This window comes from Xiphophorus hellerii, chromosome 19 (assembly GCF_003331165.1).
Source record: "Xiphophorus hellerii strain 12219 chromosome 19, Xiphophorus_hellerii-4.1, whole genome shotgun sequence".
NCBI lineage: Eukaryota > Metazoa > Chordata > Actinopteri > Cyprinodontiformes > Poeciliidae > Xiphophorus > Xiphophorus hellerii.
Window position 1 is genome coordinate 8323088 of NC_045690.1, and position 10775 is coordinate 8333862.

The 10775-nt window shown below is 36.7% G+C and overlaps 2 protein-coding genes across 3 annotated transcripts in view; one reads left to right on the plus strand and one right to left on the minus strand.

Moving 5' to 3' along the window:
- Window positions 1–3675, plus strand: part of fndc5a (fibronectin type III domain containing 5a) — a 34807-nt gene extending 31132 nt beyond the window's left edge. For both annotated transcript variants that reach the window (XR_004336829.1, XM_032547590.1), the window contains exon 6: window positions 5–3675. Coding sequence is in view for 1 of the 2 variants with exons in the window: in XM_032547590.1 (XP_032403481.1) it covers window positions 5–61 (57 nt within the window). In the remaining variant the exon portion in view is untranslated. The remainder of the gene's footprint in view (window positions 1–4) is intronic.
- Window positions 3676–4210: 535 nt separating this feature from the next.
- Window positions 4211–8698, minus strand: kop (askopos). Its single transcript, XM_032547589.1, has 5 exons — window positions 7040–8698; window positions 6819–6952; window positions 6645–6745; window positions 5576–5672; window positions 4211–5328 (listed from the first exon to the last, which is right to left on the minus strand). The coding sequence occupies exons 1-5, from the start codon at window positions 8012–8014 to the stop codon at window positions 5199–5201; spliced, it is 1437 nt and encodes a 478-aa protein (XP_032403480.1). The 5' UTR covers window positions 8015–8698; the 3' UTR covers window positions 4211–5198.
- Between the last annotated feature and the right edge of the window lie 2077 nt (window positions 8699–10775).

Below are 10775 nucleotides of genomic sequence, written 5' to 3' on the forward strand. Positions count from 1 at the left end.
ACAGTTCCCCAAGAACAACAACAACAACAGGTTGCCATCTGTCAACATCATTGAGGTGTGACTGCCGTTAAGTCTTTTCTTTACTCAGAAGACTTCATGCAAACAACGAGCCCCTTTTAGGTCCATCAGCTGTCAGGATGACGCTGGGACAGAGGGACTCTAGGCGTGCAGGCGCCGCTTTCTCTTCTTCAACACCGGTTCTGGTGTGGAGGTGAAGCTGCAGGGACTCCAGAGGACGTGGCAGAATGAGGCTGAGTTCGGCCTCATTTTCTAGGAGAGCAGAAAGACTGAAGGAAGAGTTCAGCAGCAGGTCTGTGCTCAGTGACAGTACATTGGGTTCACGGTTATTAGTGTTGTGGAGAGACTGCAGACGAACCAACTCCAGGGACCAAGGCTGATCAAACAGAGCCAGAAACCGTTACCGGAAGAATTTGTACTTAACTTTTCCGGGTGGTACTTTAAACTTCTTTTAACGCTTATTTCCTCATGGGCTTACCCAGTATGTTTGATGTTTTGGTATCTGTTTGGGCTTTTTCAGTAAATCTCCAAGTGCAGAGACTCTTTGCTGTTCTGGTACATTTGTATTCCCCCCTCAGGGAATCCAGACTTCAGCCGGGTAACAAAAGAGCCATTTCCAGTACAGGCTGCAATGTCACCAGAGCAGCTTTAGAGGGATCAGTCGGCTAAAATCACTCACTGTTATTAACTCATATATATGGCATAGTTCTTCAAGTCTGGCCTGTAATTTCTCTCATCTTTTTTATTATAGACTTCTAAAATGTAACATTCCTCTCCCTCAACGAGCCCTTTAGTACCTCCTGGTGTCTTTCTTTTTGAGCGTGATGGATTTCACGTCATTTTTGTGAACAGCAGAACTCCCCTAATGGAGTTCATTCATCTAATTAATTAACTATAAATGGGGCTGGACTCTACGGACGTCTGAGGAGAATAGATCCCTTCAATCAGCAATAACAGCCCCTCCGAGGAAACGAAGGAAGTCAGGACTTGAACTCTGGATCCTCTGACACAGGAAAACTGTCAGCATGTCATAGATTAACAAACTGGACGTTCAAGTATGCTGGAATAAACCTTGGGTATCATTTTTAAGTGATCCTCAAAAAACCCTTTTCAGCTCTGTTGAAAAAATAAATAAATAAAAATATTTCTTTTGGCAAGCATGGAAAAAAATATTTTTTAAATCGGGCCCAACTGGGGGACCCTGAGACTTCTTTACAGCATCCTGAACAGATGTCGAGACAGAAGGGCTTCTTTCAAGACTTTTTGAATTATTATTACGAACATGCGTTTAAAGTCCATGGTAATGAGAATAGCTATTGTGGTAAGCGCATACATGATGTATTTGAGGGCTGATTTACACTCAGTAGTACTGCCTTAACACTAATTGTATCCCATAACTTATAAGATGTTTGGCTTTGTATCTCACTTTTGTGGCATTATATTTACCCTTCACCCAGTATTTAAATGTTTGTGCAAAGTGAAGGGAAACGTAACATGTGGTTTGAAGGAGTTGGCAAGTATCTGATATGTAAATATATTTTAAATGTCTTATTTAGTACAGTCAGTCTAGAGAGGCTTTGTGGAATAAGGCTGATGTAAATGTCTCAATTTGTAGGGAAGCTAGGAGTTCACATTTTTGTCAAAACTGTTGAGTTTTATGGAAAGCATTTTTCAAAAAGACAAAACAAAGACTTCAACTACTCTTATGAATTTTTATTATGTCACTATGCCTTTTATGTTCAAAAGGAGGAGTTGGTAGAAGCGAGTACTGAAAAAGAAAAAGCTCTGGCTTGTATAAATCAGAAAATGGGCTGCAAATAGTCCAAAACATGCCAAACACTGACGCCCCTTCAGTCTTGAGCACAAAGAAAAAGGAGGAGGTAAATGGAGATCAGTGAAGGTTACAGTTGAGTGGAGTGGACAGAACGATGACTAATTTAATGGCAGACTTTTATCACCATTATCCGGCTCTCACTCTTGCATCTTTGGCACAGCTCTTAGGAAAAAAAAGGAGAAAAAGTTCAAGACTGTGCTCCTCCAGTGAGCAGAGGCCGATGTCAGAGTGTGATTTTAAAGTCAGGTTCGTTGGGACTTTCCATCTAATTAAACTCATTTAGCGTTAGTCAAACTTCTCGGTGCTCTGCAGCCACATCAGCAATTCACAGCAAACTTAACACAACTCAAAGCTTATTTACACAATAACAGACACTCGGATGTTTACTTTGACTTATTTACCAGCATTATTTATTATTATCACCAATATACCACGACTACTTACAGAAAGTCTCAACTTTTTTAAAGGAGCACATTTCCTATAAATGGGGTCAACATCAGTGTACATCTTAACCTTTTGTGTAAATATTAAAATTCTATTTACTGAATTTGATGGATGTCGTAAGAAATGCTTTTTTGAAATTGTCCAACTTTGCGTAAAGTTACAAGGTGGAAGGTTTTTGAAGACGAATCTTTGTTACACCATCCTGTTTTAAGACAAACTTCCTTAAATATAGAAAAATAAAATCAATTTAATTTCCCCTGTCAATTCTGATGAATCATCATGACTAATTCAAAACAACAATTTTCCTCTTTCTTCATGTTGAGATGCATTTTCCCAGACTCGAGACTAAAATTATTCACTTTTACGCCAGTGGACAAGCTATATTGAAGAGGAAATGACAAAAGATGAAAACATGGAAAAGTGAATTGATAGTGGGGAAAATGGGTTGATGGGTGAACAGTTCTACTGGACTTCTAATGCTGGTTGTAAGTCTTTATTTACAAATATTTTTCAATTTTATTTTCTTGTTGAACCTGGAATATTCCTCAAATAAAATTCCAGCATGAAATTTACATGAGGTCAATTTGTAAAGTCGAACCACTATGAGTTTAAGCAGTGTCCAGAAACAGGAAATTAATAGAAATGGGAAAACATTTCCCATTTCTATTAATGGACTGGTGGGTGAAAGCAACTTTTAAAGGAGATGGGGAGCGGTCTGAAAATGCAGACTTTTCTACACTCTGGAAAATTCAGACTTGCATTTCTAGAATTTTCAGTAATTTTATCCTAAATTTAAGGCACAAATACAAAAGTTCATGATGAGCTTATGGCAAGTATTTCTTCAGCAAGGAAGATTTAATTTTAAAACAAGCAAAAAAAGACAAAAAAGTGAAAAGACAGATCATGGAGAAATGCATGAATAGACAGACAAGACTATATATTAAATCTTTAAATGACACGATAAAGTTTCCAGACTGTGGAGGAAACTTTCTGAAATGAACCATGGAAACATACTAAGAGACATCCCAACTCAGAGAGTCAATGGGTTGGTAAAAATAATTCTGTCATTAAAGTTATGAGTCCCGTTTGGGGCTTTTCTTTCCCCCATGATAACTTTTCACCATTGTTAGCATGCCTGTTTGAAACGTACTATATTAGACAATGCTTGTGAACTGACACTACTAAATTTGGATGCCAGCTTTGACCCACTGATCTTACTAACCTGGCAATTTAACGCAAAAAAAAACAAACACATTTCTAGTTGAATCGAACTAAACTACTTTACCGCTTTACTGATTTTTTTTCCATTTGATGTAATTGTGGACCGCCCCATAAATAACTCAAAAGATCCTCCATTTTTAAGCAGATTGTGAATATGTCAAGAATTTATAGCGCACACATTTCTGTTCCTTAACCACTCCACAAATGGTAACGACTGTAAAAAACAACATTCCAACTGAGCACTTTGGGGGTCAAACCACAGGTTTAGTTTCAGTGTGGCATTCGATAAGTGTACTGAACTGTATTTAAAATGTGTTTGGTAACGGTAGAAGACTGTGATGAAAAACCTTGTCAAAAATGACAGTGGATTTTGTCCCATGGGTTGTGTTTGGTTTTTTTTTTTTTTTTAAACAGGAATGAGAATCAAAAGCATGTTTTAGAAAAAAAATGAACTGCTTTATTAGTGCTTTCATATTTATGATCATTGTACAGCGGTCATGAGGGCTAGCATGGTTGAACTATTATGCACAATCTTTACACTTCAGTTATGAAGACAATGGTGTATGCTTACTTGTAAATGCTTAAATGAAATAAAATTCTAATATTTTCCAATCAAAAAAAGTTTTTAATGGGCTCTTAATTTGGTGCACACAATCTTTCTGGGTAAGAAAGTCAAGACTGTGACTCACTTTCTTTTTTTTTTTTTTAAAGGTAAACAGGTTAACAAAACTTTGATTAAAACGAAAGATTTCCTCTGAACTAGGAGAGTAATTAAATCTTTAAGAAAATCATCCAATATCAGAACCCAAAGCAACCTGATTTCTGGCTCATCAAGTTACAGAAAAGTCAGCAACTTGTAATAGAAAAGGTAAGTAAACTTCTGAAATCAATTTCTCAACATTAGAACCAGACTGAGCTTCAAAATAACACAATTCTTAGTATTAAGTATATTTTCCCCCTGTTTTTGGATACCCTAAACACAGCTATATAACTGTATGGCATGCCAGATCAACAACAACTCTTCTGCTGCAGTGATCCTGCTCATAAACAGGGAAGGAAATACACTGCTGTACTGTAAATAGCTGCACAAGTCTCGACTTAAACAGCATAGATTATTCAGTGCAGGGCACCCATACTGATAAGATTCACACGTCAAATCTGTCAGCATTCACCTGCAGAGCGCTCAGATACTACTGTAGGAGGAGAACTCAGAATGACAATCACACAAAGGCAGAGCTGCTACATGAACTCAACAGGCCAAACATCATTACTGGTCTCCCTGCCAAACAAAACCACAGCCCCCTGATTAATCCTTTAAATCAATAGCAACAGATGAAGAGTATTAAACTATGGTTGTTTCATTTCTAGTAAAAAAGAAAAATATATATATATCATATATATATATAACACATATATGTAGGTCCACCTATTTCCTGGAAACACACGAGATAAATCTTTACCATGAATAACATCCAAATCTCTTAAAACATGCGTTAATATAAGAAAGTACATGCAAAATATTAAGAAAAACAAAGGCAACATTTAAAGCCAACACACAAGATTACATGCAACAAAATCAAGAAAGAAAACAGTGCCAACATTGATATATAGTCTAATAAAATACAATACAGATTTATAAAGAGTAGAGCAAATACAGCGTGGTTATTCTTTAAGTGAACATTCAAGGATAGGGGCATCTTTCGAAAATTTTGGGGACTTTGGAGAAGCGCTTGTGGTGAGTATTACTCTGTGCCTGCCATTCACTCAAGGTCATGGTTGGTGTTTCGTTCCCAAAGCGTTTCTGGTAATTTCTGAAAAACAGCAGCATCTTAAATATGTCTATTACTGAGAAAATGTACGTAAAGTCACTGCAATATCGTATCTAGGCGGAAGTTTTTATAGGCAACTCAACAGGTTTTTAAAAGTGATGGCGGACAACATAGAAACTACAGGTCTATCTATTTGGGTTCTTGTCCATCTTCTAAGTTTTCTTAGTAATGCGGCACAACCTCAAACCACAGACCAATCCGGTGTATTTTAAGCAAAAGATGTGCATACCTGCATGTGAGGTCCGAGGGGTGCTGCCACTGAGAGCCATTAGAGCCCGTCTGACCGGCAACATGCGTCATCAAGTCCAGAAGTTCAGTCATGGGTCCTTCAGAACAAAAAGGCATTTTGCAGATCATGAATTATAGAGCTGTTATAATTCTATAATTATAACAATTTCCATTTCATAGACAACCTGAGAAAATACAAAATAGTGCCTAAATTATGAATTTTATTCATTAACTGAAAAACATGATCAAACTACCTGTGGAAAAAAATGCCTCTGCTCTACTTGTTAAAATGTGGATTAACTGAATAACCAAACTTTTTGAGAAGCTCAGTACATTTCCACTAGCCCATAAACAGATTGGGAAAAAAGTTATACTAGTCTATCAGCCGGGAGGGGACTTCAGAATCATTTCCATGGCTTTAATTTTACACAAATGGAGAAAGCATAAAACAGTGTTAAATTTAAAAAATAAAATAAATAAAAAAACAAGTGCCTGACCAACCAAACTGACTTCAAGAATCAATTACCTATGTCAAATTATTGTTGCGGTTAGTACTTGTATAAATTTCTTTCCTACTGCTGGTTCCATGAAAATAATTTTTCAGTACTTTTTAGTCATAATTTGTATTATTATTGCAATAAGTACCATGTTAGCTCCATATTGTCCTTGTTAATCTAATTTTCTTCCACCAGTGGGAACACAGATAAATGAATAGCTCCATAAAACTGGTAAATGTGAAAATGATCCTGCGGAGGAAACACCGTAACATGTAAGAATATTGGGTCTCTCAGGTTACAGTAAGTGCAAACTGAGATCTTTTAATACCTTTAGGAATGAAATTTAAGACCATCACAGCACATTGACAGAAACATTCAAATGATCACAACAACTGATGTGCTGTTACTGAAAACATTTGATATTTTACTGTAGATAAACATTTATCCTGAGTTGAACATTGCTAAAGCAGTAAGAGCTCTAGTAAAGCAGAAAGCAGATGTCTTTTTCACCAGTGCAGACAACTAGGAGGTCTGAAACAGAATTTCTTCCCTTCTCTGAGAATAGTTTCTTACCTTGAGCTCTACCTGGATTTTCAGTCATGTGGCTTTTGACAGAAAATATGTACTGATTTTTATGATGTTCCCATTCCATAGTGTTGTCAAGGATTTTGGGTCTGAAAAACAGAAATGCATGTACATGAAAGAAGTCACAGCTCCACCTAGAGGTCAGTTTAGATACTGAACTACCTGTGACCTCTTCCACGCTTGACAGTTTTATCCCTCTTTTTGTCTGCAGAGCTTGTTTTCTGTTCTGGTTGGGTAGAGGATGCTGGTTTGCAGGTCCCCTCACTCTGACCTGGAACCACCACTTTTGATTTCACCTTAATGGAGAGCAAAGATCATTAGAGTGAATACTACAGAATGAAAGGAACCAATCTTTATATACTAGAACAGCTGAGGCAACTTACCTGAACCTGTAAAGGCAATGTGGTTTCATATAAAGTGTCCACAGTGTAGTCTCCAGAGTTGTAGGTCTGGGATATGTTTACAGGCATCTTAAGAGCTTCTGACAGTCCACTTTTCTGCTCTACTTCAGCAGATGGATGGCATACAGAGGACTCAAATATTGGCTGTCCGATATTAAAAACCTCATCTTCTCCCTCTAAAAAGCTTCCATCACACTTAACAGGTCCCAGCAGTGGTCCACTCACAGTCTCGCTACTGTCCTTAATTAAAAAAGAAAAATGCGGACCACATGTTGAAGCTTGCTCGTGCCCCAGCTGCTCTGGTGGATGTTCTGTCTTGCATTCTTCTGAATGCAAGACAGAGGAAACGTATCCTCTGTCATCCTCCACAAGCCCAGCGTCAGGTTTTTCCTCCTTAATGGTTGGTTCTACCATCTCCAGTTTTGGTGGATTGAGGCATAAGATGTCATCAACGTCATTGTCAAACACAGATGACATGTTTTTGACGATCTTCTCAGTCTTCTCTACCTCCTCTTTGGAGCACCCACACTGAACATGCTCCAAATCCAGCTGAGAGCTCACTGTTTCTTTAGTTTCTCTCCTAGCTGGAGTCTCTTCTTTAAGCACAGGGTACGGTGCTGCAAAGGGGGATAGTGAATTGTTCCTTGTAAGAGGGCTAGAGTAGTCCATAAAGCAGCCAAGGTCTGGGGACAGAGCATTGGAACTACACTGCTTTTTACATGGAGTGTTGTAGTCATTGATCGTGCCACTATCCCCCAGTTTCCTTTTTTTCCCAGAGTCATTAACTATTTTAATTTTGAAGTTGACGAAAGGATTAGAAGGCTCCACTGGGGAACGAGGACCTTTATGTTGGTCACACGTGACCATCCGGGAATAGACAGAAAGAGGCTTCAGGTGGTTCGTATTTGGTGGATTTTGGCAACTGAATATTGTGTTTGCATTTGATTCATTGTCCATGTCTGTTAAGAAAAGGAAAACACATTAAATATCTAGTTTTCTTCAACATCATACAAAAAAAAACTGTATCAAAGATGCACAGAGTGTCAAATCAAATTCATGCCAGGCTATATTAGCACAGAAGGACACAAGGTACCCTCTCTCTCCCAGGGCCAACAATACAGCTCAATTATTCTGACTTATGCCATTTGGTCCTGCAGTGAGTCAACACAACCACTTTCTCTATTAACTGAAATCTGTTTACAGCCTTTGTATTTCCTACCAAATAAAACATTTCCCTCACATTACCGGAGTACATCAAGAGAGATATTTGTCAAACTTACTTATTTGGGAGGAATCAACCTAAAACAGAAAAAAATTACACTGCATTCCTCCTGATTTCTAAATTCCCCTACCAGGTGAAGCACCAAATACAATAAAAAAAAAGTTTGGCTTATTTTGGATGTCTGTAAGATAAATATTGAGCAGGCCTTTCATTTATCCATTTAATCTGTCTGCAATAAAAGGGCACATAGCTCTTAGCATTTAGTTGAGTTTGTTTTTTTTTTAAATAAGATTAAGGAAACTCTTTCCATTAACATGAAAATATCAGGAGAGGCTACACACTGATTTGCAAAGGAACTTTATTTACTATAGTTTTATCCAAATTGCTTTACTGATAAATGCTTTGTTATTAAAGTATTTTGTTTTTCCCACTTTAGGATGACTTGTGGGATAAAAAGGTTCCCCAACATAAAAAAAGTTCTTATTTCAAATAAAACAGAACAAAGAATATTTAAATTTGACATTAAGAGACTTTGTTCATGGTCACAGGATTAACTGGACTCATTTCTTCAGCTATATTCATGAAATATACACAGGAAATAGTACCGTAGCAGCATGATGATACCTAAAGAGCAATTAGCTGATCTCTCAGATACCTTGCGTAGTGTTTGTAATGACGCTTCTTTAATTTTCCATAATTCGTAACACATAGCCTAATGCAATTTACATATCCATATTCATATTCAAATAGACATTTAAAAGAAAATTTTGCAAATTGTAAGGTTAACAAAACTTTTAAAAAGGACCATCAACGCTTGGGGATCTATTTAAAAATTTATTTTAAAAAAGACTGAAATATTATAAGAATGTTTTGCATTTTGGAAACAAAAAATGTAGAAAACAAATTATACAAAACTACAATGAAGGCTGTAGGATTCCTTTTTTTTTTTTTTGCTAATCCGCACACAAACTTCTAATAAACAGAATTTGCAAGATTTTTCTAAAAGAAATAGTTAAATAAAGGAAGAAAATGAGTAAAGTATAAAAATTATTGAAATTTAGTATCTCAGCGGATTTGAAACAAAACACCACGAACTGCTATAAGTTCTACAAACAACAGATATTTTCACTGAAGGTATATTAAAATGAAGACGAGCGCAGTTTTATTGAAGACAACAAGGTTTTTTTGAGGCTCCCACCTTAAGGTGAAAAGTTCCCTCCATAAAACAAGACAGTTTCTTCGCTAATAATAGCTGAAATCGTTAAACAATTCAGGTGAAAAGGCAAACAAAACTTTATTTTCAAAATCTGTAAATGTGCAAAGCCCATTCCATTTTATCTCACGCAGATAAAGGAAACTGTAACTAAATGCTATTTATCCCCTGTGCCAAAAATCCCTCTTGGCGGTTATTTTGAACTAGCATCAGTTCTAGTATAGCTTCAGCTACAGAAGCTAACTTACGTTATCGTCTTTAAAAAAATTCAAAAGACTCAGCTGGAAAATTACGATTGAGCTGAACTGGAAAAGACAAACATTGAAGTATAACACCCCTGGTATGAAATGAACTTACCTTTTTTTATTATTGTTTTTGGAAAACCAACCAGACAAAAGTGCGAGCTACTGCTCAGCTCTGCCCGCTCCTGTTAGCTTTCTGACACTGACACGAGCACAGGTGTTCAGATGAAAATGATCACGCGTAGGTTAAAGGTTACAGGTTACACCATTTTGTTTTGTTTTGTTGTTGTTTCTTTCTTTTTCTTGTTATTTATACAGTCTACATTTATTATCATTATGCTTCTCATTATAATTATTTTTTGCTGTTTAAAGTTAAATCATAAAAAACTAAGACAGACAGAATATAAAAAAAGAAATCAGAAGTATACACACATTTACACAGTAGGCTATTTGGTAGCGGTCTTTAAACTGTATGATTTGTTTGAAATGTTTTACGTATCCACAAGCTTCTCCTAATAGTTTACTGTAATTCATGCCAATTCCTGCCAGAACTGGTGTAACTGGACAGATTCTCAGTGTTTTGCAAATGTATTTTTAAAAAAATCACATTTGCATAATTGTTCACAGCTTTTGCCCAACACTTTGTTGATCACTAACAAAGTACTGTTAAGTTCCACTGATCACCAACATAACATTTAGTTTTGGGTCAATTCTTGCATGGCAGTTAGATTACAGCCCATTTTGCAGTCAGAGATCTCCAAGTGAGACATCAAAAGTCAGAGATGAACTTTCATTAAGGTTTTCCTGAAAGCTTTATTAAAGCTATCAGGAAAAAGATTCCATACAAACTGCAAAGCTGAGTGAAAGCAAAATCTAATCAAAGCTTATGATAAACACTACTATTTCCTGTAAGTGCCCTCCTATCTGATCTCTAACTAATGCAGAAGTTATGTAAACATTATCACATTTTGGCGTGGTTCTGCTGTCGTGCAATCTTTACCCTGTCTGAGATAGAAGACACCTACAATACACAGTTTTACA

Excerpts from the sequence above, each read along its gene's own strand:
- kop (XM_032547589.1), bottom strand. The coding sequence starts at position 8,014 with ATGGACAATGAATCAAATGCAAACACAATATTCAGTTGCCAAAATCCA. Across the intron at positions 6,746-6,818 it reads AAGCGTGGAAGAGGTCACAG|ACCCAAAATCCTTGACAACA; the intron begins GTAGTTCAGTAT and ends TCTGTTTTTCAG. Across the intron at positions 5,329-5,575 it reads CCCTCGGACCTCACATGCAG|AAATTACCAGAAACGCTTTG; the intron begins GTATGCACATCT and ends GCTGTTTTTCAG.